Here is a 26,648-nt window from a genome sequence, read left to right on the forward strand (position 1 = left end):
CTTAAATGAGTTACATTTGGGTAACCCGCTTATGAGCACTCCACACCTGCAGAGCACCTAAGGGTGCTCTTAAAAGGCAAGGGGTTCCAGGAGCCTGTGCGACTTCTGAAAGGAACACCCAGAGGCTGAAGCTTTGTTTGGCTGGAAGGAAGAAGGACAGGCACAGGCCTTACCCGATCTTCTTGTTCAGCTTGCAGCTCCTTCACTCTTTCCAGCAGCCCGGCCTTGGCACGGTCCAGGTTGGTAGCCAGCCCAGTGATGGTGATGATATCTGACTGCAGCTCAGGAGCAGGGACCTGGATGTTCACCTGAGTAACAAGCAGCAATTATCGTTTTGTATCACTTGTGATGCCTATCACTGCAGGTTGGCATCTCGCTCATCTCCCCTGCCGCCAAGACCAGCTCCCACCCAGACAGCCTAAACCACAGAATCACAGAATGGCTGAGGTCGGCAGGGATGTCTGGAGGTTATCTGCTCCAACGCCCCTGGCTCAAGCAGGGCCACCTGGAGTCAGTTGCCTGGGATCGCGTCTAGACGGTTTTTGAACAGAACCCTGTTTCTTCAGCCATTATCAGATTGCTTTGCTGTGAGGCTTCAGCCCCCAGCAGTCCCTGTGCCGGCCTGGAGAGGCTAGGAAACAAATACGTGTTCAATAGCGCTGTCTGCAGCCAACCTGCATCAGCCCCAAGACTCCCTGTGGGCTTCTGGGGAATTCTCCCAAACGGGCAGGCACAGCAGAGCTGTTTCCCACAGCCTAGGAGGAAAACAACTCTCACACTGGTGAGGAATCCCTGTAGGCACCAAACAAGTCATGCAACACTCACGGCATCAACACTGACCATACAGCTTCAGCACGAAACCTACCGAGCCCTGGAGCCAGGGACTAAATCACACAGGTCTCATTTTCTTATTACAGAGCCTGTATTCCATGTCAAGCCACAACAGTCCTGAGTATGTCGCAACTGATTGCCACCACGGCAAACATGGTCCCTTACAGATTCTCCAGGACAGAGGAGATGGGAGGAAGGGCAACAACTTACTTCAAACTCATCCATCATTTTGCGGATCCCACTTCCTTTCTGGCCAATGATGTAACGGTGAAGATCAAAGGGAACTTCCACCTCAATGGTGACAGGAACCAGAGCCTGCAGGGGAGGGAGCAAAGTTTACCAGCTGAAAGACTTCTCCTGTCTTTCAGCTTGCCACATACTTGCCCAAAAGAGCGTGCTGCTGAACTGAGGTACGTTCCCTTGAAGTTAGGGTACAAACTCTACAGGAAGAGAGAACAGCTGCAAACACCAAGATGACCTGCTGGGTGTTAAAGCATTTTTTCCAAACAAGCAATCTTAAACCCCGCCCCGGGGACAGGCTGTTTTCATATCCTTGGCTTCCCTCTAGCAGACTTGGAAAATATCACTAAAGGAGCACGGCAAGGTCTGCTAAAGCTAGAATGATTCAGCCTCAATCAGATTGCTTCTCTTTCCATCTGTGCTCCATAAAACAAGCATGTCATGCTTTTATGTCAAGTGACACAGGGCTGCCTACAAGCTCTAGCAATTGCAAGGTCAGGCACTATGATTCAAGCCACCAGGCTAAATCAGAGTGGAGGACTTCCCTTGAGCGGTACAGACCACCTCTACAGTTAGCATCAGTGACCACCTGGATCGCAACCTTGACTGAGTAGCTTTTTACTACCACCACTAAAGCCTGCAGTGAGCTTCTTGCATCAGGGCATCACTACATTACAGGGCTAAGGGGCTTAGAAAGCCACATACCTGCAGTGCCTCCTTTGCTGCCTCGCACTTCTCCCTGCGGCCAGAGATGATGATGATATCGCACTTCTTTGGAGAGCTAGGATCTGCATCCTTCCCGTCCTTGCCTTCCCCACCTTCCTCGCCATTCTCCTGCACAGCTGGCTCTGCAACAGGGGCTGGAAACATGGAAAGTCTTGTGTTAAATGCACAGAGCCCCCTCCTTGCTCATTATCTCCCCCTCTAGATCCTCAGGCTCAGCCTGGGCTCTGCCACAAGAGGTCAGACACTATAGGCTGCTATGGAGGAGGTCACTCCTAGCACAGGCAGCTTGCCATGGCTTAGCCTGGAATGAGCAGAACAAGAACATCCACCGAGACAGTCTGCTCCACACCTCTCTGCACAGCATCGATATTGCCTTTGCCTGCCCCGAAAGGGCCTGTAGTTGCACTACGGAAGCAGAGGCTGCGCTCCTACGTTAGCAGAGGCAACAAGTAAGGCTGGCAGTTTCTTCCCCAACAGGGAAGTTCACCAGCACAGCACTGGATGTTGCAGCATGATGGCTGGTGCTAGGCCAGAGTATCCAACAGGTCCCAGATGCGCTGAATTCAGTACACCCGGCAACGAGAGCGTGAGAGCTCAGAGAGAGAGCCTGGTAAGCCTGTAGAGCCCTTTTTGCTGGAGTAGGTCCTCGTACTCCCTGCGCTCTGCGGTGAGAACACATTCAGAACACCCAGGTCTGCAGTTTTACCTTCTAAAACTGTCCCCTCTTCCCAAGACGGCAAGGCGGATGCTAAGCCCAGACTCAAGGACACTGCACAGAACACCTGGGGTCAGTTCTCCACAGATTTTTAAGCAGAACATCTCTACTGATACAGAGTGTAGGCTACACTACACTAAACTCATATGATCACCCCAACTACCATGCGAACATGCATCCATGGGCATACCTGGGTTCTCCTCCCTGTCAGGGAATTTGATCTGCACACCATAGTCCCGGGTGATCTGCTGGATCCGGGATCCTTTGGGGCCCATAATGGAGCGGTGGAACTTTTGTGGGATGGTGCATTCGATTGTCACTTGAGCTTCCTGTGAGAAAGCAGAGTTGCTCTATTGCGATGCAGCCTCTTTCACACCAGAAAACAGGATGCTTGTGCATGGTGGAATCCATAATGGACAAAGAGAGGATTTAGAAAAGATAACAGCTGCTGACAGGGGAAGAACTGAACGTTTCCTAGAATCTTTCCTCTCTCAGAGGAGTTAGCAGAGGATTTCTTAATGAAGGCTGCCTCCAACCCATGATGTCGAAGGCTTCCGAGACCAAAGCTCAAGCTCTCTATTACCCTGAAGAGGAGGAAGCATTAGAAGAAAGGAAAAAGATAAAGAAGGAAGGAAGGGAAGAGAACAGGTTTGACAGCTGACTGCTTCCAAAAGCCAATACTAACAGCACAGGAAACCCCACAGAGCAACCACTGCCCAAGGTCAGGCATGGAGAGGCACAAGAAGGCTCCAATCTTTTAACGTCTAGAAGTACACCAAGGAAGGGTCTCCTACTTCCACTCCTAAAAACCAAGAAGATGGTCACAGGAGGCAATTCCTTCATATAGCAGTGCCATTTTGGAGCCCGCTGCCATTCCCCAGGCCAGGATCTAAAGTCTGCAGACCCTATATGTTGACAGCAAAGCTTCAAATCCCAGAACTACTGTGGGACTTGTTCACACAAAGCTCAGCTGTACAGCAGGTTCAAGGAGGGCACTCCTGAAGCAACAAAGTATAGAAGAAAGTATAGAAGTTTTCCTGCGACATACCAGGTCCTCGATGATCTCCTGGATGCGTTTCTTGGCTGCCTCCACACAGTCCTTGGCTCCCTTGAGGGTGACTTTGTCGCTCTGGGTGCCAGAGCGTGGGAAGCTGACCATCACCCCACCATACTCATCTGCAATCTCACGCAGAACTTGCCCTCTCCGGATGACAAAGTGGCGGTGGTGCTTGGGGTCAACCACCATGGAGTCTTCAACCACATTATCCTGCCAACAGATGACAGCCAGTCAACCCTGCCTGTCCTGGTGATAAGCACAAGTTTGCTGCACTCCACAGCAACCAGTTTACAACCTCACCCCAACACGTAACAGCAAGGAGGATCTTCCTGAGCTCCCATGAAGGGCAGCAGATGGTTTTAGGACAAGCAGGTCCTCCACACTGACTCGTTACATCTTGCTACAGTGATAGGCAAGAAAGTAGAAAAAGTAGTTCATACCAGGTTCTTGATGAGGGCCTCCAACTCCTTCTGCGCCTCTTTGACAGCCTCCTCAGTTCCCATGATAGTAATCAGCTCCTGATCTTTGTCCTCAGAGGTTGGGAAGATGATGCGGGCCCCAGTGTTGTCACGCACCTTACGGATGTTGCCACCACCCTTACCGATAAGGAATTTGTGGTACTCTGGCTTTGCACGGAGGTCCACGGTGTAACTCTTTGTTTGCTGAAAGGAGTCGGATACCCACGGAACATGCCAATATATAGAAAATAGACATCAGCATCAACAGTAAGCATGTAAGTATGTTACCTGCACCCACACACACAGTGTTGCAAGAGCAAGGTAGATGCAGCGTGCTGTCGAAGCCAAAAAGGTATATGATGTCTTAAATTAAAAACACTACCCGAAAGATGTTCTCAGGGCTGAAAAGCTAATTCTACACTCAGCACGACTGGTGAGAATATGAGCAGAAAAGACTTCCCTAGGAGAAGGGTCTGACACTCACACAAGGCAGCACAGCCATTTGCTAACTGACTGCTGCAAGCCAGGCAGCAGAGGCAACCAACCGATCAGGAGAACATGTTCACATGCTGATATTAGAAAGGGTTTTTTCTTGCTATTAAAATGACCAGTTAGTCAGTCAGCCACAACTCAGAGCAAGGTCTTGTAACCCAAAGTTCTCAAACCTGGATATATGCAGTGAAATGGAAGAACTGGAGCTGGAATTCAGAGATCAAGAAAAAAGTAAAGGAGATACGCAGAGTAAGCTGTTTCGGAGAAGTGTGGATACCCAACAGCATTCAAACCACAGGAGTAGGGAGCCTTAACCCTTCGAGTACGTGCCCAGCCTGGGCAGAGAAGCATTACAGCCAGTTCTTCTACCCATGGGGGAAGAACTCATTGTCACAAGGATGGAAGCATAGTTTTCTTTTAATCATCCAAACTGTACTCAAATCTGTCAAAAGAGGATTAGGCTGTCTGACGCCAGAGGCTTCCCCGCAGGCAGACGGGATCACTTCAACTCCGAAAAAGAAACAGCTGGCCAGAACAATCTGCTCCTTCCCCTATGAGACAAGGCTCACCTTCTCCTCTGCCAGATGCAGCAGCTGTTTCTTGGCTTTCTCCACATCCTGGGCTGGGCCCCTGATGGTCACGGTGTCACTGCCAGAGCCCTCGGTGGGGAAGTGGATGTGGACTCCACCACACTCCTCCATGATGGAGCGGATGAAGCGGCCTTTGGCGCCAATGAGGGAATTGTGCAGTTTGGAAGGAATAGAAACCTCCACCTCTGTGATGTTGGCCTAAGAGAGGACAGTACCAGGCTGTTTGTCAAGCTACAGAAACGTGTTTGCGCCCACTCTGCTTACCCTCTAACTCCCACATTGCTAGGAGTTTTATAGAGCTGTGTGTAATAAATACCTGACCAGAGGGATTTGAGACTGGCTACTCCTGACACACGAGCAGCCACAAACTTAGGTTTAAGAGTCAAGAACAGACTGACACTCACATTTGTCTCCTCCCTGCCCACCCCCACTACAAGCACTTCTTCTGTATTTATGTCTTCTAGCAACATTTTCAAGTCCCTCATCTGCAACAGGCCAGTCGTTTCACTTACCAGCTCCTTCTGGATGGCAAGAATTCTGTGGCGAGCAGCCTCACAGTTCGCTCTCTTGCCTGTAATAACAATTGTCTCCGAGTTGCTGTTCTCTGCTGGGAGATCAATTTTGGTGTTGCTTTCTTCACGGATCTGCCACAAAGAAAAAAAATTAAACAATCTCAGAGGTGTCCCATATCAGAAAAAAGCCCTTGGATGTTATATTTGACATATAAGCAGGAGAGAGCAGTGAGTGGGATCTAGCTGCAGGCAGTGACCATGATGAGCACTGGAGATAGGAAAGGTATCTCACCTTCTTGATGTTGGCACCTCCTTTCCCTATGATGTTCTTGTGGAATTGTTTGAAGATGGGGACAGAAATAGAAAAGCTGTTTTCAACCTAAGGGAGAAAGGAAGGGAGAGCTGAAGATTACACTGTCACGGCAAGCGAGGCCCTGTCCCAGGAACTTGATAAACAAGCTTTTGACAACAGGCTTAGTCCCAAGGAAGTTCTCTATACGAGAGACTTGCAAGAATAAGCAAAGGCAAGTACCTTCCCCTATAGCCCTTAAATAACAGGTATTACCCCCCTGCCCCCAGCCAGCCAGAACAGTGTCCACAGCTCCCTCATCTTGAGGTGTTTCAGCTCTAGCCAAGCCAGTACAGCTCTGCTTTATTCCAGGGTTATCCAGGCACGTAGGAGAGAGAAGTCAGAGACAGAACAGCAGAGAGAAGTCCCCCTTACCAGGTCTGCCACCATCTTTTGCATGTACTTGGTGCACTTCTCCACCTCATTTTTGGGACCTCTAAGTTGGACGATGTCACTCTTGTGCGCAGGGTCTGGGAAGTTGATGATAACCTGCAGGACATGGTCATTTATAGTCAACTCAAGCAAATATAAGAACTGCTGTGTCAGACACATGCAAAGGCTGGGGGGATCCTACACATCCCCTTTCCCATTCGGAAAAGGGTAACCACATTAGCAGCCTCTGGCCAAAAGAACTACCTTCTCATACATATTAGATACAGAGCCACTAAATTTATGACTTCAGCGATGATGTGTCTACTACCCAAGTAGGAAATATCCCCTCTGGATTCCTCATCTCCTAGAAAGCCTTACCTCTGGGAACTTCTCCCGGATTTCCCGGATCCGCTCGCCCTTCTGCCCAATGATGGTCCGGTGGAATTTCTGCTCAATGATTAGGTCCTTGGTGCGTTCATTTTCCTGAGGAGAACAGAGTTTAAATTGAGTGTTCAAGCAGGAGAGCCACGTACTTTTATTTACCAGTTTGCTGCCTGACAGTTTACTTGCCAGCATTGTCCCTCTTTTCTCCTCTAGACAAAATTCACTCTAGGTTGACAGAGAAGGGGTATCCAAGGGAGTAGAGGAACACATCTGTGAAGAGGAACTTGCACTTGTCATGAGATCCAAGTGCTCGGTGGGCAAGGGGCACACACTTGCACCAGAAGGTTATAAGAGCCCAAACCCTGTGGCCTCCCAAGCATCACATCCTACTCACCATACGGGAAGCGAGTTCCAGCAGCTCTTTCTTGGCCTGTTGGACCCCCTGTGGGTCTCCTTCAATTCTGATCAGGTTGCTCTTCTCATTGTCCGGGGGAATGCGCACAGACACCTTGTAGAGGTCCTTAATCCTGTTAACTTCAAGGCAAGGACTGTGGTGACGCAGTCTGCTAGGCCAAGACTTGGAAGCAAGGCACCTCGATTATCATTGCTTAGAGGCTGTTTAAGCAGTAAACCAGCCTCTGAGAAGGGGCCAGTGGGGCTGAAACAGGGGAAAGTGCCTCCTCACCCTGGAGTTCAGCGAGAGCAGATCTGTGCCACACAAGAACCCGTACAAGTAAATACCGTGGCATCTACAGAGCCAATTGTTCGCTTGCCAGAGTGAGGCATCTGTTTCTTCCCCAAACAGCACCACATTTAGATCAGAAGACGATCATTCATTTCTAATCCCAAATTCTTTTTTGGGGAGAAACTCACCAAGCAGATTACCACCACCCCCAATCGGTTGCCAAAATGCAATTCACGTAGAGCAACTTAAAAAAAAACAACCAAAGACAATTCTCCAACCAACCAACCAAAAAAAAAAATTTCCTCCAGGACACGGCAAAGCAATCCCACCACTGTTCAACCTCCCGAGACACGTCCACACGTTAAAGCCATCCCAAGGCCTCACTGCCCATTTATCTCCTTGTGCCAACGCCACTCCAGAAGAGCAGAGGAAACGTGATGGCGACAGCACGCTGGCTGAGCTACAGAGCCCCTGATATGATCTACTGAACACGGAGAGTCTGAGCATTAGAAAGGCACCCCACTTACTGTTAGCTCCATTCTTGCCAATGAGGTGTCGGTGGAATTTGTGGTCAACGTTGATTTCTGCATAATCCATCCGGTTGATCTATAAAGAATTGTATAGGGCTAGGTAGGGTAGGCCACCACTTCTCCTGTCTTGTGCCCTAAGTAACTGCCTACTGCCAGTATTGGCACTGACTCTCCAGTAGTCGGCTATAACCACTCCTCCTGCTATTAAGCAGAGCAGAAGCACTCCTCTGGTTTGAGCTGAGAGCACTGTGCTTGGTGAAACATTTATATGCCTCTCCAGCTACGACTGAAAGAGAATCCTTCCTTCTCTGCATCAAAAGAATTAAGACCTGCGGCTGATTTTTTAAGAATGCTATGGATGAGCTTCATAATCAAGGATTTCATCCATCTACCACACTACTTGTCTTCTGCAAGTTCTGTTAAGCATGTCAAGACATCATACGGATGGGATACACACCTAATCATCTCTGCTCTGTTCCCCTTCTTCCCCCACTTTCTTCTTATGTACTGGAACTACTCACACCAACTTACCAGATCTTTGACCATGACTTCAATCTGTTCCTGAGCCACATTCACATCTTCTGTAGGTCCTTCCAAAGTGATTTTATCCTCTCCTTCAGTGAATTCGATGTGAACCTTGAGACACAAGGCAATGAATTCAGTAAGAATTTTCCAAGATACCAGTCAGATCAATGCTGGTAGTCACGCCTACACCATCCATCCCTGCCACTAAGAAATGGTTTCCTTCCCACAAAGTACACACATCATTCCCATGGTTTCAGAAGTAGGTACCTTACAATTCTGGCCATATCGCAGTGTCTAGAGCCCAAGGCTTTGGTGCTGTCCTGGAGTCTGCAAGGGCTTTGGAGAAGTTACTCACCTAGCCTTTCTCTAGATATCATCTAACTCACCAGGGAGAAGCCTCGTTGAAGTTAGCATTTGCAGGTATCCTACTACACCAATTCTCAAAACAGTACCACATAAAGCTTCCTTTGAAGGGCTCAACCCAACCCATGAGAATAACATAAGATGAGTAGTGTTTGCAGCAGTAAAAGAGAGGCTCTCCTTAATATTAAGATCTGTGTCATTTCCTCCCTGGTTTTACCCACGCTAGAATACATTTCTCTCTTCTACAAAGAGTGATCTGGACTAAACCATATTCTACACCAGAGGGTGCTAAGCTAACCAGCTCATCCATACCTTTGGCATCTGCTGAGTTATTTTGGCCAGGTTTTGTCCTTTCTTTCCAATAATGAAACGATGAAGCCAAGAGGGGGCAGAGACCGAGGAGACGGTGAAACTGTTGGCCTGAGAGACAGAAAACCAGAGAAGCTGTTTGATGGACAGACTGGAAAAGGTCTTCACAAAAATTCAGTTCCAATTCCCATGCTGCACTCTCAGTATTGACTTATAAGCTGCATCTCTAACAGCCCAACAGAGCCCACCTCCCCTACGCCTGTCAGTGCTCACGGGGACTTTGAAAGAAGGCCTACCCCATCTCATCAGTACCTTTGCATAGACTTCAGTCAATGCTTGCCCAAGCTTTTCAGGCTCGCCTCGCAGTATCACCGTCTCCGAGCTACTGTCAGTGGGTGGGATCTCGACAGAGACTCCAGTTTTCTCCAAGATCTCCTGCAGGGAATTCCCCTTGGGGCCGATGACATACTTGTGCTGGGACTTCTTCACCTCCACTGCAATGGTAGTAGTCTTCTTTTTCTGCAGGAGGAGAGGCACTGGGGCATCAATCACAAGGGGGCAGGGAAGGACAAGAGCGAAAGGAAGAGGCACAAGATGCAGTGAAACTCTGCACCCAGAAAAGAGCAAAGCAAAGGTGAGCACAGTGGTTCCGCAGTACCCTAGCACCCTTTGGGCCCCTGCCTATAGAAAGCCTCGTGCTCAAAAAGTCACAGGTGAAGTACAAAACTAGTATTCTGCGTCACGCTCCCTGGGACACTACATGGAAGAGACCACATACACACATATACCCTTGCACAACAGGGCTCAACGCCCAGCTGTCCCCCAGGCAGTTCTGTAATGCAACACCATGTACGCTACTAGGCTATAAGCCGATTATCTCTGTTGAAATCCAGACTGGTACAAATACAGACCTAACCACGAGGAAAAACAGCCCAACAACCCACAAGAAGGATATTCACAGTGATGTTGGCTGTGGAAAATAACCTGGAGTGAAATTCACTCTTCAGCAACTTCTACTTATGTAGCAACTTTGATATTGTCAGCTGGCCACCACTGTAGACCTTCACACTTCCTTCCTTCCTTAGTAGCACCTGTGTGAACAAGAGCCAGGGGAGCTCTTTGTGGTCTGCTAATTCCCATGACACAGAAAAGCGAGAAATCTCTCACCTCCCTGGTAGTATCACCCCAAGTCCCACTCTGCTGAGTGAGGAAATGGTAAGATCCAGGGCCACGTACTGCAAGGGCTGCTGAGCCAGAGCTGACATGAGGAGGATGCAACAGAGGGATGCACAAAAGTAGAAAAAGAAGGGAAGAGGGACTATGAGCAGGTGCGGGGAAGATGGGAAGCTTTATGGACCATCCATACCTTCTCCTCATAGATCTTCTTAACACGAGCCACGGCCTGGGCTAGCTGCTCCTTTTCTCCTGTGAAGACTATCTCTGTCTTGTTGACGCTGGGTGGAGGAATGTTGATGCGCGTCCCTGTGTCCTGCATGAGCTCGCTCACCAGCTTGTTGTAAGGGCCAGCAATGAAGGGGTGGTACACTTTCTCCACGTCCAGCCGCTCCACGGCACGCTTATCCTGGAAGAGCCCAGAACAGACCTCGCTGGGAACTGCCCTCCATATTACAGTCTCTGCTAGACACAGCTAAGTTCCCCATGCTTGACATGTCTTGCTTGACACTCTGGCCCAAGCACCCTTTTCAGTTTGCAGGTTTGTAGATCTCCATCCCTTTCAATCTACAAATACTGCTGCTGCTGATTTACGATATTAACCTCTGTAACCTCCTGCCTTATCTCAGCTGGCACCTAATATGGTTCACTTCAACTACGAAACACGCTTATCTGACTTCAGAGATGGACAAAATGGAGAACCAGAAGTTGCGGAACCTGGCAGCAGTGCTCATACAGCCAGTGGCACAGTATACGTCTCCGTTCAGACTGAAATATTAGCCACTGACTGTGGCCATGGTGGCTACAAACATCCAATATGCCACGGAGAAGCAAAATGGCTGTCCAGCTAATGCCACGAGAGAGATCACAGTACTGAAGTACCTGCTCAGCAGAGATAAGCAGGATCTCGTGTCGGGCCTTCTCAATCCCTTCTTTAGTGCCGGTGATCTTGATCTGGTTGCTGGGGTCATCCGGGCGGGGGATCTGGATTTTGGTTGCAGTTTTGAGCTCCAGGTCCTGCAGCTTCTCGCCATTCTTTCCAATGACAAAACGGTGGTGCTCCTTGGGGATGGCAACTGTCGCTGAAGCCTGCAACACAAGAACCAAGCATCTGTGAGAACCCTTGCCTGCACTGGCAGATCCACAGGAACAGAGACAGGGCAAGCAAGCTAGATGCTGCTTAGCGGATACCACTGAGGAGCAAACACAATGCCTTCCCAGCACATTCTGTCCGAGGACTGATACTGTACCAGAACAGTTGATCTACAGTGCCTGTACACCAGGAGTCTAAAACCCACCTTTCCCTCAAAAACCCTTCCGTTTGCACAAGAGTAGTACTCTGAATTAGCAAAAGCTTTTAGGGACAGACGAGGAGGTGCCTATCCTCCAGTGTAAGACACTGGAGCAGTACCAGACAGCAACTGAGATGATGGCTCATGGGTGGAGTTCATCTGAACTCTGACATCTGCTGCCAAGGCTACAGAGAACAAGACACACAGTCTGACTCCTAGGAAACAGAAATTCAACACCAGAAACCTATTCCAGCAGGCAGACAGCTAGGAGATGCTTACTGCTACTAAGTACTAAGGTGTCTTCAATGTAGCACATGCTGCTCCTGCGACTGCTTCTAGAAGGGCCCTCTTGGAAAGGGGTCCCAAGAGTTTCTCTCAACCTGCCAGTGAAGGGCTGGTTTGTAACAGGGACTCCTGACTTCTTCCCTTCTCACTGAGTTTTTACTGACCTGGTAGCTTATGATTGCTACCATGCTCTCGATGCCTGTGAATATGTAACTACTAACAGTAATTAGACACTTAAAATTCAAGCTACAATGGGGGGGGGTGGGGGGGGTCAAAAAAAGATCACATGGCTTGACTCTTCAACTCTGTGTTCCTGTACTGAAGCCAGCCAAGCCTAGGAGAAGTTGGGAATACAGACACACCTTTCAGACCTGGGGCCAGGGCAGTAGGAGGTATATTTGAGGACAGTGGGTCACGGATCTGTGGCACTACAACCTGAACTATTTTTTTCAGATGCACATTATGTAGGGTTTGTCCCTTTCTCTTCCCTCCGGCAGGGTATGACACATGGGCTGAACAGCACTAAGCAGACATGGTATTAACTACTGCATTAACTACTTTATACTACTATAACTACTATAACAAATACCTTAAAACACGCTCTGAGACCTAGCTGTGATACATCCTAACAAGAACTACCATCTTGATTAGGGACTCAAGAATCTGAAGGTAAGAAATCAAAACCTAGAGGACTGAAAGAAGAAGCAACTGAAACAACGGGGCTGTGGCTCCTTACCAGTGTAGCTTGAGTTACACAATCCAGAACCCTAACCCGAAGCTTTCAGCTTTTGGCAGGACTTCCTCTTCTCTACTTTTCTTTCTCCCATCCCTCCACGTTCTCCTCTAAAGGACTTCAGAGGAAGCACAGTCCCATTCTCACACACTACTAGCTTTGTGTGAGGGGCCTGCACCCCCTCCGGCACCAGCACCTCAGCACAAAGTCACTGTTTGCAATTCAAGTGTTCAGAGATTGCAGACTCCACCCTTCATGCAACACCATGGCCTGTAATTAGCTTTGAACCCTATTTTAAGCCTCATTTCCATTCCAAATTACCAATTGTGTGCTTTGAAAATACATGGCAAAGCTGAATTAGTCATCTAATAACACCTCTTCAGCTTATAAGCACACACGCCCAAGGGTCTCAAAGCATTTGCGAGTCTTGGGGAAGAGCAAAGATGAAGTGAGAAACAGTTAGATGCCCTCACCTGAGTCTGCAGCCGAGCGACAATCTCCTTCCGAGCCTTCATGACTGCTTCCAGCTTGCCAGAGACCATGATCGAAAGGCCCTGGTCCTTTGCGAGAGACAGCTCCAGGTGAGCTCCCGTCTTCTGCATGATGTCAAGGCAGATCTTGGCCTGCTCGCCTTCTCCAAACTGATTCATGTCCTTGTATTTCCTCTCCTCCAGTGGCACATGAAACACCTGCTCAGCCACAGGACCGATAAAAGAAGGGCACAGCAAGCAGTCAGTATGCTTTTGCTTGCCAGTGCCTCGCTCTCTTATTGCCATACAGGACTTTACTGGCATACTAAGTTCCCACGTTTGTGCAACCCATCAGCCTTTCCAGTGGAGACACCAGCTGCGACCAGGGAAAAGTGCGAGAGCACTGCAGCAGGCAGTCTGTCCCACACTGGGTGTCTTCCTAAAGTACGTGCTACGGGGGGGAATACTTTAATGGATTAGTGCTCACTACTTGAATTCTGCAATCCTCCCTTCAGGCCTGCTCCAGCTATTTGTGGAACAGGGATGCAGAGCTTTTTCTGGACAGTTTTCCAACACATCCCTCCCCTCCAGAGCAGTCCTAGCTCTCAGCTGCAGTCCTCCTCATGCCCCAGGGTAAAGTACAGCAAAGAGGCTGTCAATCTGACACACTAAGGATTTCATACTCCAGGGAAAGCTTCACTTCACCTACTTTTTGGAGGGAGGAAAAGGAGGGAGATAAGACACCCACTCCCACCAACCTGAGTGATGACAGAAGCCTTTATTGGTCGGATTTTGCTCCAGGGCCCAGCAGGTTCCTGGGCAGCTTCCAAACATGGTGCTTTCTCAGGGAGCGGAGGGAAGGCTTCCTTGTAGGTTGGAGGATCATTCTCTTCTTCAGAGTTTAAAGCTGTAACTGGGGTGAAGCAAACAGGGTAAATGAGATGCTCTCCCCGCAGAAATGCCCCTATTCACAGGCAGTACAATTGTATTTAGGCACCACTAACAAGGGAGAGCAAATGACTTGTGCACTACTATTAATCCTATGACAGTTATGCTTGTGGAGCAGCCAAGTCGGGAGCACAACTGACCTCAGCACAGCACAGGCTGCAGCAGATGCCATGAACAACCAGCCTTGTCTGAGCTGGCACTATGGATGCAGGAAGTGAACGTGCAAGTGAATGGTGGCAGCAAACAGCACATTACTGCCAACTTTGTCAAGAGGCGCTTAATTAGGGGAGAACAGGCTGAACAGAAAGAATTGAAAGGAACAGAGCAAGGCTGCAGGTCAGAAGGGGATAAGACAAACATATGCCCAGGAGGAAGGCAAGAGAGAAGCGCTATAGTTAGGGCAGAGTCCAGGGAAAGCCTGTACCTTATGTTTGACTCAGTTGTGCCCTGGGCCGTGCCAAGTGGGCCAGCTTGCAGCTGGAGGATGGGTGCCGAAACCCATCAGTGAGTCAGTTAATACAGTTGTACTGACCTTCCCCAGCACCTGGCTGAGCAAAGGAAGGAAATGACAGCCCAGCACACTGATCCCATGAGGCCCTCTTGTAGCCCAATGCCCCACTCTTGCATGTGCTCCGTCCCACAACTGACAGCATTGCTAGTCAGAGCTCTACGAAAATCTGAGGCTTGCCTCCTCCTGGCCCTGCACTGTGCAGCATCACCACTGTGCTGCTGTTGGTGGAAAGCCAGAGTTTCGCAGGCTACCAAGCTAGGAACGGAGAATGCAATGTCTGCACACTTGTGGGGAACCGGACGCATGGAGCGAGCCTGGGTAACAGCAAGGAACCTTGCCTGTGCAGTCTGCATTTACAGGCACACCGCAGGAACTCAACTGTGTTTTCTTACCTTTCACTTGCTGCTGAGACAGGCCGCTGCGGTGTTCAGCGAAGCTCTCCTGGGTCAAAACTGCCACGGAGCTCATTGTCGACTTCCCACCCACACACAATCCGGGTATGCCACTGGAAGAGACAGAGGTGGCAACACTATTACCAACACCATTTAAGATGCACAAAAGTCACTCCAGGAAGACAAAGTATGTGTTACTGAGCGCTTTTCCAGTCAGCCTCTTGAAAAGCACCTACAGTGCCAGTCAGCTGCCCAGTTCTCTTGCTGAACCAGACAGGAACTCAGAGGGGATACTTCCTCACAGCACAGTGGTCACCAAAACCAAAGCTCCTCATTAAGAAGGCAGAGGATGTGCAACCTAAGAAGGTCACTGGAAAGGGGGACACCAGAAGTTGTTAAAGCATACTCTAATTAATCTATCAATTATTAATGACGTGCAATTTTTAAACGAGTATCTGAAGGTCTGGATAGTCAGTCCAAGACCATTGTGTAACCCTGGAGAGAAAACAAAAAGGGCCCAGGATGCTGCCTCTTCCTGAAAAGGCTTATTTAGGTGCCCGAACTCCTGCTGACTTAGGGATACACTCAGAAAACCACTCTGATAAGCAAGCTCAGCAACAGCAAGATCTTTGGCTCTCCCAAAATAAGAACTTACCAGCTAAATGGTCAGTAGCCAGAGAGTCCGTCCTGTAAGCTGCCCGTTTGTCAGCCTGCCAGCTTTTGCTTTATAGAAAAAAAAAATAAAAAAAATATTTATGTGACTACTCCAAGACGACAGGAAAACATGACACCCCCGTTACTGTAACTTTCAAAAAAGCACCGCCTGTACTGTGTTTCAAATTTGCATCCTATCCAAAATGTTCTCATACTGAGTCACATCTCAACATACTTTACCTGTCATGCTTTACTAGAGCTACAGGCAACACCACTATCCACTTAAACCTCACAGCAGGAAGCCTGGAGTAGCTACTCTTTCATCACACCGGCTACAAGAGCAGCCATCCAGTATCAGGCAAAAATACAGTCAATTAATAACAGATGTGCAAGATAGACATGAAATTTCAGGGTTGCAAGCAAGAGCATCAACATCTAGTCAGAGGAGACTAACAACCTGAAAACCTGCCAACAACACTGCCATCAGTCAGAAGTTAGGAATGTAGTTTAGTGGAGCTTGGGTGAATCAACACAGACCTCCTCACAAACTAAGGCAAACACTCAGGGCTATCCACACACAGCTGCTGGTCAGTCCACCTCTTCATTTTTTATTGTAATAAGATCATGTACCAGGCACTGAACTCTGTCTCCGGGCCTAAGTCTGCAAGTCAGGAGAACAAAACCCACGCTGGTTTACATGGACTATTTTAAATGCATCCACAAGATGGAACCAGGAAAAAAAATACACTGTTGGTGGGAGCTTTACATCTCCCGTATACGGATCTGCAGATTTACTGAAAAAGTCTTTAGGAATATAAGTAAAAATGTAAAAGCCAGTAGAGTACACACTCTGCCAGATGTACAACAGTTCCCCACAGCTGGAGTCCCCCTCAGCGGTTATGTGTGCTCTTGCAGGGCTTGCACTCTCCTAAAATCCAGTGCCTCTGGCTGCTCATGGGACAAAAAGCCCCGCTCCCACACAAACCCTACAGTGCTGCTCAGACCTTCTTCCAAAACACTTTTTAGTAAACTGACAGTTGCCATTTCTGACCTCCCAATGTGCCAGTAAAGGCTCCCAAAAACACAGCGTCGCTGATGTGGCGTCTCACGTCATGCCTACGTTGTGACACAGTTAGGGAAGGCAAGAGCGGCAGAAGGAAAGGAGGGAAGAACAAGGAGAGCAGTAACGCAACTGGGCCATACAGGCCTGATCTGCACCTCAGTGAAGGCCAGAGTGTTTTCCCACACTTCAACACACCTCTTATCAGGCACAAGGCAACGCCACCTGCGCTATCAAAGCAACGGAGCTAACGTTGCAATTCATCCTGTACCGATCTGCTACTACGAGGCGGCAGCTACTAGGACAGCCAGCGAGCCATGCTGTCTGAAGCACAGTTGCTGCAGCGTGCAGAGGCTCTGCAAGGCATTTGCTGGTATACACGAAAGGGTGGCTAGTAACCTGATCTCAGAGAAATACCCGAGTTCTCCTCACTGTCCATGGTTACGCCATAGTGCAACACGTGGTTACATGTCCATGGTACACAACTGCACGGCTCAAGCTGCTGCAGAACCAAGGAAAGCAGGTTAGCGGCACGGCACCTGTCCCAGACTATTTTGGCAAGGCCTGCAGACTCAGCCGTCGGCTCCTCCAGCCCGTTGGGTTGCTATCGAGTGTGCCACCACCTCACAGCAAGCTGCAAACAGGAAGGAGGGCAGGAGCGAGAAGCATCCTAGACATCACAAGCAGCTGCCAAGGTCTGGCTAGAGCCTTGCTAACGGCATGGATGTGCTTACAACTCTCATTTCTCAGGAAAGCACCACCTGGCTCATCTTGCATGTGCTCTGCTCCTCAGAGGAGGAGGGTAAGGATGACAAGTCAGTGAACGACACCCAATATAGCACCTGCCTGTGAGCCACAACCTCAAGGCACAGCTGCTGGTTTCACCATGTCCACACCAGCTGCAGAGATCTTCCTTGCAGCCTCCACCTCAAAGAACAGCCAGACATTCAAAGGCAAATCTAAAGGCAGCATTTATCCGTATGAATTTCTGCTTCGTCACCCGTACAGCAAGCTAAGAACAAATGCTCTTCGTCTCCAGTAACCCCAAACATCTGGAATATTGTAGGCTTCAGGGATTCATCTCTGGCCAAAATCGGAGGCGGCCATCAGAATAGCATGTTAAACGTAACGTCAAAACCAGCAGCTCAGGCATCGCATTTGGAGCGTACACCTCCTTGACTTCCCACTTTAGGTTTTGAAACTAAGGTTACAGCTACGTCATGCTAGCGTGTGGCTGACTGGGTCAACAGGTTTTAAACTGCCTAGTTTATACACTGTCTGTAGCGCTGGCTTTGTGTGCCAACAGAAGTTTCAGAAGCCTAGAGTGCACTTAAAGAGAACGAAATCATCCTAAAAATAACCTCCAGCAAGGGCCAGACCTAACCACACGGGAAACATTTGTATGAAGAGAAACAAAAGCAAAGTCATGAGTTACACTGCCAATACAATCAGTACTCGTGGACAGAAACGTCAGTTACGCATTATTTGAAACTATATTTAATAAAAATATTAGCATTTTGTTAATCGAGGTAGCTAAAATCAGATGCAGCTAGGATAGCACACAGCAACAGGGCCAGGCTGGTTGTGGCAGCCACTGTCCTCTGTCAGATGTTCACGCAGGGCAGGGTGATCTCTCGGTAGATGAGTGGTCACACACGAGAACACTTGCTTTCTGAAAACCGACTGGCTCTCCCAGATATCGAAGGCCCAGGCCCCTTGGTTTTGGAGGGATCACCCAGGCGGACAGCTGCTGCGCGGCACGACGGAGTCTTTCCCTTCGCACCGATTCCTGAAGTAGTACATCTGAGAGCGCAACACGGCTGGTGCCTTAGACCCAGCCAGGCTTACGCCTGACCCGTCTCCTGTATTTACTCTTCCACTGACGCCATGACCCGCCACCTTCCCCGCCGTCACTTCCTGCCCTTGGACAGGAGGTGTTCTGTGCCTGCCCAGCCGCTCACCAGAGCCCAGCCAAGGAGAACGTGCACCCGCCCGCGTCCTCCCGGCCGGCCCCGAGCGGGGTAGGCCCCGGCGGTGCTTCTCACCGGGGCCGGGCTTCCAGGGCCGCGCACCGAGAGAGGCAGCCGGCCTCAGGGAGCGCCTCCCGCGTGGGGCAGGCTGCGCCCGGCGCCCGCCCGGGCCTGTACCGCCACCGCGCCTCTCGGGCAGCGCCCGCCTTCCCCGGGACAACGGCACGCCGCCGGAGCCAGGCGGAGAGGCGCCCCTCCGCTTCCCTCCCGCGGTGCCCGGCCGCACCAGCCCGAGGCGAGGCGGGGGGAGCCGCCGGGCCCCGCGGCCCAGGCCAAGCCAGGCCAGGCCAGGCCAGGCCGGGGCGGGCGGCGCCGCCAGCGCCACCTCAGCACTGCCGGCACCGGGGGCGGGACGGCGCGGCGGGGCGGGGCGGCGCCCTTAAAGGGCCCGGACGGGCCCCGCTGTCACCCGCGCCCCCCGCGCGGGGCCGAGCGGGGGCGGGGGGGACACCCCAAAGAGGGGCGCGGGAACGGGGCCGGGAGCACGGCGGAGCGGGGGCAGCGGCAGCCCCAGCCCGGCGCGGCCCTCCGGGCTGCAGGCCGGGGGCGGCCGCGCCACCCGAGCGGGGGAAAAGGTGCTCCTGCGGGGGGCCCGGTGACAGTCCCCCGAGCACGGCTCCGCAGCCGCCGGAAAGCTGCCGGTGGCGGCAGCGAGGCGGACGCGGGGCTGGGCGGGCACAACCTGCCCCGAGTCCGGCGTTAGCACCTTCCCGACGCCCGCTCGCCCCGGCCAGTGACCCAGGGAGCGGGGCCGGGGCGCTCGCCCCTCTAGTCACGACAGCAGCGGAGCGCCTCGGCCCCCGCGTCCCGGGGGAAGGCTGCCCGCCGTCGGCGCTCCGCGGGCTGATGCGGCGCTGGACGAACGCCCGCCGCCGACCGTTTTGGCTCGTACCAGGCGCAAACCCTCCGACCGCCGGGGACGACGTGGAGCCGCCCCGACCCGCTCCGCTACCCCTCTCCTGCCGGCGAGAGGGACCACGCCGCGCCCCGGCCGTCCACTCCCCACGCACCCGCGGGGCCCAGCGTCCCCATCAGCCCGGCCCCGGGAAGGCGCCGCACGCCGGCGCTACCCGACAGCTGCTGCCGGCCGGCACAGCCGTGTCGGCACCGGCCGAGGCCGCGCCGCCGGGGCCCGGACCCCCACTCTCCCGCCGCCCCGAGCGCCCCTGTGCCCGGCCCGGCCGGCGGGAAGTTGGCTCGGAGTTTCCCGGCGGCGCCGACACGTCGGTGCCCCGGGGGGAGGAAGCGAGGCCGGGCCGGGCCGGGCCGGGCCGGGCCGCCCCGCCCGCCAGCCTCCACGTCGGCGCCGCGGCCGCGGCGGAGGGGCCGCCCCCCGTCCCCCGTGACTCACTCCGGCCGGTGCCCGCTCGCCCGCCCTGCTGGAGAACCGGAGCGCTCCTGGGAGAGCGGCGCGGCGCCCGCCCCGGCGCCTATATAGGCCGGGCCGCTGCCAATCCCCGGCCCGCACGTCAGCGGGACATGCCCCTTCCCGGCGGGGCCGGCCCGCCACGCGTGCCCCGCGCCGCCGGGGGCGCCCCGCCGCCTGCCCGCCGCCGCGGAGGGGAGCGGAGCGGCGGCCCGGCCCGGGAGCCGGAGGCTCTGGCGGCGGCCCCGGCCCGGCTTTAGGGCGAGGGAGGAGAGCGGCGGGTGGCTTCCACCCGCGCTGCGCGCCCCGGGGGCCGAGCCGCCGCCTGCTCTCCGCCCCAGGCTGACACCCGCGGGAAAGCCCCCGGCCGCCTTCCCTGAAACAACGGATTCACGTGCAGCAAGTGCCTCCCGTCCGTGGCCCCGCGGCTCCGGGGGATGCGAGGGCTAAAGCTGCTGTCCCCAGCACCGGCCCGGGCCCCTCTGCGGTCCCGGGAGGCAGTTCAGCTCCCCGGAGCTGAGAATTACCGACTTTGTTCGGCTGAGGCCGGTTTCACGCAGGGTTAGTGAGCCGGAGCGGCTCACGAGGGCTCTGATCAGTCTTAAAACCACGGCTGGAGAGCAGCAAACACCTGGGGCTCCTGCCCTGCCCCACAAGTGGAGGGACACTGAGGCTCCAGCCTCTGAAGGCCAGTTGTTGTTCCTCCTCCTCCTCCTGCGCAGTCTGTGTCAAAACAGCAGCTACCCGACGCTGAGGTTGCAGACAGGAGAAGGGGCAAGGTAAGAGCAAGATTAAAAAAAAAAAATAAGAAAATCCCCCCCAAAAGCCCCTCTCCTTATTCCAATCTCTAATTTGGAAATGGCGAAGAGCAAAGGAAGGGAAAGGCAAGCCAGCAAGCACAATACCCTCCTTTCCTGCAGAGAGGATGTTTATTAAAGTTTATGCAATATAGATGTTTTTAATTATTAGCCCTGCACCCTCAGGGAACTGAGGAAAAAAGTCACATCAGTGTAAAAATACATGGAATTTGAACTGATTTTTGCATTAGCTCAGTCTCTGCCCATTTTCCTACACAGGACTGATTTTCCTCATCATTCATAACTTGCACTGAGTGACTGGTTTTCTCATTCACGCCTTGCTCTCTCCCAGACCCTGGCAAACTAAACGCAAGAACCTGCTTTGTGGAGCTCTGACCGCAGAAATCTGAGGTCTTTGGAATAACTGCTTTTGATTACGTGCAGTAATTTTTAGAGATATTCATGTGCTGTATTTATGGAAACATGGATGGTATTTAGTCTTAAGTAAAACTATGATTACTTATTATTATTGAACAAGAGTAGGAGATTTCTCCGGTCTTCCTCTTTTAATCCTGCAGCTGGGAGGACATCATTAAAGCACTTGAACTTTTTGACACAAACAATTTATCACTGTAAATAAAAATACACTTGTGGGTAAAATGGGGAAGTATGTTAAAGGGAGGAGGAGAATAGTTGTCAAGAGTTGACACCCTGCCCAGGCACCACGATGATCCATCTCCCCCCGCCCCGGCCTCTCCCCAAAAAGCCTGTCGGTCTCTGCAAGGATGCAGGGATACCGCTCCAAGCACGGGGCTGCCGCACGGAAAGGCAGCAACCACTGCTGCCACGTCATATACGCTCCAAGAGCTGGCTCAGGCTCCTCCGACAAAAAACGTCTAGGCTGTGGATGCCAGCAGCACCCCGTAAGACACGCGAGCAGGCTGGTGCCTACCGAGACAGCGGTGGCTCATGCAAAAGCGGAGCTTCGGGGACCTGGGCAAACCACAGCACCTCCAGACTTCGGACACTTCTGCTTCCAGGCAGCAGCTGGGAGTGGGGGGGGGGGTGCGGGGGGAGGCTGTAATTTGGGACTTGGAGCCTAGCACTCTGAACCTCACTCAATGCGCACGATGCTTTCCTGGTGCTTTCACTCCCTCGTGTTTATCTCCCCAGCGCAAAGCAAGCAGCCTCCTTTCAACACTCTTAACTTCGCTGCATCCAATTAACTCTGACATGGGTAAGTACTGCGATCCCCTGTGCCAGGGAACCAGAGGAGCACCGCAACCCCCAGACTAGAGCATCTTACTGAAACACCAACATCCTTCTCCCTCAACTCCATCTCATTATCTGGTTCAGCAGGGGCCCTCTGTGGGGACATGCCACCTTGTACCTATGGGACAACTGTATGCCGCTCTCCTGCCCTATGTAGTGTTGCTGCAGCCACTGGGGTTGCTAGGACATTACGGATTTCTGGCTTTAATCACAGCTTCCTCTCTGGGACTGCTTAAGACGGAATCTTCCCCGTGTGTTTCTGTAGCTCTTCCTTCATTTGCAGCTGCAAGTGGTGGGAGGGAAGCCTGCCAGGCCCAAAAGTTACTGGAAGGCCTAGAGCATCTCACTGTGTGCCACCCTCAAATAATGATTTCTGCTGAACGAAAGCTGTCACGGGCTGTTCTCCTTCGAGGAAGATCTTCCACAGAGGAAGAAGGTAGTGGGGGGAGAGCTCACCTTTCCTCCCACATTCAGTAAGTACAGAAGCGTCCTGTGCATGGACAAAAGCACATTTAGAGGGTGCTAGGAAGCCTATTTCAACCTGCCGCTCCTCCTGCCAGCACAACATCGACCATCCGCGTCCCACCCCGTCCCTCTTCTTCAATAAGGCAATGGGGTACGGGCAGAGAGAGGCCTGCAGGGGCTGCTTGGTGCCTGTTCTGTCTACTTGGCCACAAGTGCAATCTCACATCAAAAAAAAAAAAAACCCCAAAACAAACAAACAAAAAAAGGATGCTTGTCATGGAGATGTGTGTAAAATGGCTCCTCTATAAGCCAAGCGTAGGAATTTTTGGTAGCTGAGGGGAAAGGAGACAGAAGGTACCCAACCCCTTCACAAACACTAACCTGCCCCTCTCCCTCTAGCATCCTATATTTTGGCAGCATTACAACAGACCCTGATTTCATGACTTGTGAGAACAACTGAAAAGAAAGCCTCCCAAAAAGAGCACTCATGCGCGACAGAAAGGGTGAAGGATTGGGCAATACGTAGTTTCCATGGCTTATCAAATTGGCAGCTCATATCACCAGTCTGAGGGAAGACACAGAAATGGGACCAGCAAAAATATGAAACGCATACAGAGATAAAACTAACATTGAACAGGTTTGGGGTTTGGTTTTCTGGAACATGTGTTCACCAGTGTGAAAGCAAAGGCTGAGGAGTTAAGAAGCTTTCCATAATCACACCACCCCAGGACTCTTGGGGAAGGGAGAGGAAACTTTCAGCTCCTTAAACCACTGGAGCAAAAACCACAAAAAGGTTGGTCTTTCCTGGCACATTCACCCTCAGCTGAGCTAGGATTTTGCAAAGGATTTCTTCTAGCCCGTTCTTATTTTCTGTTGTTACAAGAGATCCCTATTTTTCCTGCCAGAAACTGCAGCCTTATTTGGAAAGCAACCCAAGTATGCTCCAAAGAGCGTGTGCTGTGACTTTATTTCCTGTTAAATATAACTCCAGATTTCTAAAACTGTACAAATAAGCACCCTTTTTGTACTCCGGGTGCTTATTCCACACACTGAAGTCGGAGAACACCACAAAAGAACTACCCCTGAAACTATCCACTTCAGCACATCCACCAGCGGCATGAAGAGAAAAGGGGTGGGGGAATACTTTGGATCACACTAGAAAAAGAAGCAGAAGAGGATTCAGGACACAGGGCATTTGTATGCCAGAGAGTACTGGGGTTCTCAGCCAAAGCAAGTAAGATATGCCTCTCAGCTCTAAAGCTATTGCTATGGTTTGCCATGGGATCTTCCAATCGAATGCTTTTATTTCTACAGGAAAACCTCTATTAAATTGAAGTTAAGGGTCCAATTATACAGATCCTTCTGCTAAGAGAATGAAAAAAGTTTCATCATAAAAAATGACTGAATGTGAGTCCACGTTGCTTATGTCTCAGTGACTTTGAGACCACATTTTCTTTATTTGCCACGAGGAAGGAAGCTTCCAGGGACATGCAAGTCAGGCACCTCTCTTCCCCATTCACACATCAGTACTAGGAAGAAATGATTCTGTAGGCTAAATTCTGCCCCTCGGCTGTACTTAATGCAACCCCACCATCTTCAGAGGTAAATACCCAAGTAGAGATCTGCTGGTAGAAAAAGAAAAGTCTACCCAAGCCTATACGCTAATCCCAACTCCAGCCATTTAGTCATGTCGTGAAGAAGGGAGAGAGGTGGAAGGAAGATGAGCGCCTGCATGTGGTTGTCTCACACGGGACCTAGGTGGTATAAATAAGGGGTCCCAGGGGAGTGCAACACCACTTGCCTTTCTCCTGGTAAACCTACATTGTTTATCAAGGGCAATTCTCTTGCACAAGCAGAAGAGCTGACCAGACATTGAAGGAAGGTGACTAACCTCAGCAGGCCCTCTCAGGCCAAAATGGTTGTTTAAAAGACTTATTTATTTCCTGGGCACCCTGACAATAAAATTATGCAACCACCAGCTAGCAAAAAAATATATACACTGCCCTTCCTAGACTATCACAGGGTGCTCTATAAAAAACGGCAAGCAAAATAGGTAGGAAGAACAGAAGCAACTTACTGGTGTGGACAGAGTTCTCGTGTGAACTATTAGCTTCAAGCCCTCTGACTGCAGAGAGAGGAAAAGCTGCTAGTTAAGGGGTAGATACGCATGTTTTACACAGGGACACTGTGAGAAAACTAGATTTAGTGGTTAATGCAGACAAACCAGTCAAGAGACTCAAGCTCTACTCTTAGTTTTGCTCCTGATTTGGTGAATTGACCGGTGAAATTCTCTTTGTTGCCCTGGCTGTGCACACACAGCGGTCTTGATTTACTCTGTGGACTCATTATTTCATTTCGGGTTGTTCAGAACGCTGTGATCCTTGGATGCCAGGTGCTATGACAAAAAAAAATGCCATTTCAGAGATGAGGAAGAAAGTCAATGGACAGTTTAATAAAATGAATTCAAAAGCAAAGCAAAAGGAAGCCACAGAGGACAGGTCAGAGTCCGTCCTTCCACTTACACTGGGAGAGAAATCTGATTATTTAACACAAACTTGGCTTTCAGGAGAAGTTAGGATTTCAAATAACCAAGATAAAATGGACTAGATAAAATGGAATGAGATGAAAACAGAAGTAATACATTCAGACCAAGAATGACTGAGGTGAATTTCCCACCTGTATTTCAGAGATGGTTATAGGCAATTTAGGAATTGAAAAGGTTGTCGAAGTAGAAGCAAATACCAGGTTCTTGGCCTTGGGGAGCCAATAAACACTTTGAAGAGGAATACTTTTTAAACATGAGGGACAAAGTGAAATAAAGTACCTTCCTGTGTTGCTTTACAGTTTCACAGTAAAGCAAAACACTGACTTGACTCAAGAATGGGAAAAGAGATTCAGAAACCAAAGATTCCCGATATATTGCCTGGAAAGTGGCAATAGCACAGAGTAGCAGAAGTGAAAGAAATCACAGAAATTCAGAACATCCAACAAGAGGCTGGAGGTCCGAGTCTCTGGGATCTCTAGTCCAACCTCCTGCTCGAAGCAGGGTCAAACCAGGGCGTTCAGGGCTTTCTTCAGTCGGGTCTTGAAAACCTTCAAAGCCACACAAACTTTCCGGGCAACCTATTCCAATACCTGACTATCCTAACAGCGAAAAAGGTTTCTTACTTGCAGTCAGACCTTTTAATTTCAATTTTGGCTCTTTATGCTGATCTGAACTTGCTTTTTAATTTAAATTACCACCACACTGTGGGCTCATCACACACAGGTGCTTTCAGAGTGGTACTGCAGCACTGCTCTCTGTTCAACCTGCACTGCAGAAGAGAAAAAAAAAAAAAATCTTCCACAAATAATTAGCTGAGAGCTACTTCCCAAAGCCTGCTAGTATCACAGTTACCCAAGAAGTGAGGATTGCAGAGATACTGCAGAACAAAGCACACACTATTTCCTTTCTGTTCTTCAAAAGGAAACTTTCACTTCACCCTCCTTTGGCTACTGGGTTGGAGTTCTTTTGTTTACCTTTTCAGTGTCTCTTGTTCCCTCTCCCTTGGCAACTGCAATATAAATGAACACGTGGCAAATTTTTTTTTTTTTTTTTTTTTTTAAGAGATGTTGCCAGAAGCTCTCATGCACTACACATCACGTAGCTTGGAAAGACAAGGGACTTGCAAGCCCTAAACTTACCCTTTTTCACATTAACTGTCATATATTTAGAAAATCCAAAGCTGACCATGTCGCTTAACTTGAACGTGTCACCTCCTACAGGTACTCTTAGGCTGATGTTTTGCAGGGCAGAATTTAAGGACCTGCTTATAGCAGTTTATAAAGATGACAACCACTTCTTTTCACAGAGACTCAATTAGGTAAATATATACAGTAAATGAAAAAAAAAAATTTAAGAAAAGTGGCAAACTAAATGAGACATCCCAAATGCATTTTTCAGGGGTGCAGGGGGACAATTTGCAACTTAAGCATAGAAACTGTAAGCAGAAATTTATTTTTGTCTGTTCTGTTTGGGGGTTTTTTTGTTTGTTTTTTTTTAATCTTGCTTAGCTACTTAGA

The 26,648-nt window shown here is 50.5% G+C and overlaps 1 protein-coding gene across 3 annotated transcripts in view; it reads right to left on the reverse strand.

Moving 5' to 3' along the window:
- Positions 1–26,648, reverse strand: part of HDLBP (high density lipoprotein binding protein) — a 42,040-nt gene that overhangs the window by 6,956 nt on the left and 8,436 nt on the right. The window contains exons 1-23 of one of the 3 annotated variants that reach the window (XM_050902887.1): positions 18,702–18,762; positions 15,598–15,665; positions 14,943–15,055; positions 13,850–14,004; positions 13,095–13,310; positions 11,194–11,400; positions 10,505–10,720; positions 9,451–9,657; positions 9,142–9,249; positions 8,473–8,577; positions 7,939–8,017; positions 7,121–7,260; positions 6,721–6,825; positions 6,346–6,459; positions 5,914–6,000; positions 5,622–5,753; positions 5,089–5,307; positions 4,010–4,231; positions 3,561–3,779; positions 2,703–2,841; positions 1,777–1,931; positions 1,042–1,146; positions 174–308 (exon numbers count right to left, since the gene is read on the reverse strand). In XM_050902887.1, the coding sequence (XP_050758844.1) occupies positions 174–308; positions 1,042–1,146; positions 1,777–1,931; positions 2,703–2,841; positions 3,561–3,779; positions 4,010–4,231; positions 5,089–5,307; positions 5,622–5,753; positions 5,914–6,000; positions 6,346–6,459; positions 6,721–6,825; positions 7,121–7,260; positions 7,939–8,017; positions 8,473–8,577; positions 9,142–9,249; positions 9,451–9,657; positions 10,505–10,720; positions 11,194–11,400; positions 13,095–13,310; positions 13,850–14,004; positions 14,943–15,018 (3,141 nt within the window). In that variant the 5' untranslated portion in view covers positions 15,019–15,055; positions 15,598–15,665; positions 18,702–18,762. Of the gene's footprint in view, positions 1–173; positions 309–1,041; positions 1,147–1,776; positions 1,932–2,702; positions 2,842–3,560; positions 3,780–4,009; positions 4,232–5,088; positions 5,308–5,621; positions 5,754–5,913; positions 6,001–6,345; positions 6,460–6,720; positions 6,826–7,120; positions 7,261–7,938; positions 8,018–8,472; positions 8,578–9,141; positions 9,250–9,450; positions 9,658–10,504; positions 10,721–11,193; positions 11,401–13,094; positions 13,311–13,849; positions 14,005–14,942; positions 15,056–15,597; positions 15,666–18,701; positions 18,763–26,648 lie in introns of those variants that run through there. The other 2 variants (XM_050902886.1, XM_050902888.1) reach the window with 2 other exon arrangements.

The sequence above is a fragment of the Gymnogyps californianus genome, chromosome 10 (assembly GCF_018139145.2).
Source record: "Gymnogyps californianus isolate 813 chromosome 10, ASM1813914v2, whole genome shotgun sequence".
NCBI classification, from domain to species: domain Eukaryota; kingdom Metazoa; phylum Chordata; class Aves; order Accipitriformes; family Cathartidae; genus Gymnogyps; species Gymnogyps californianus.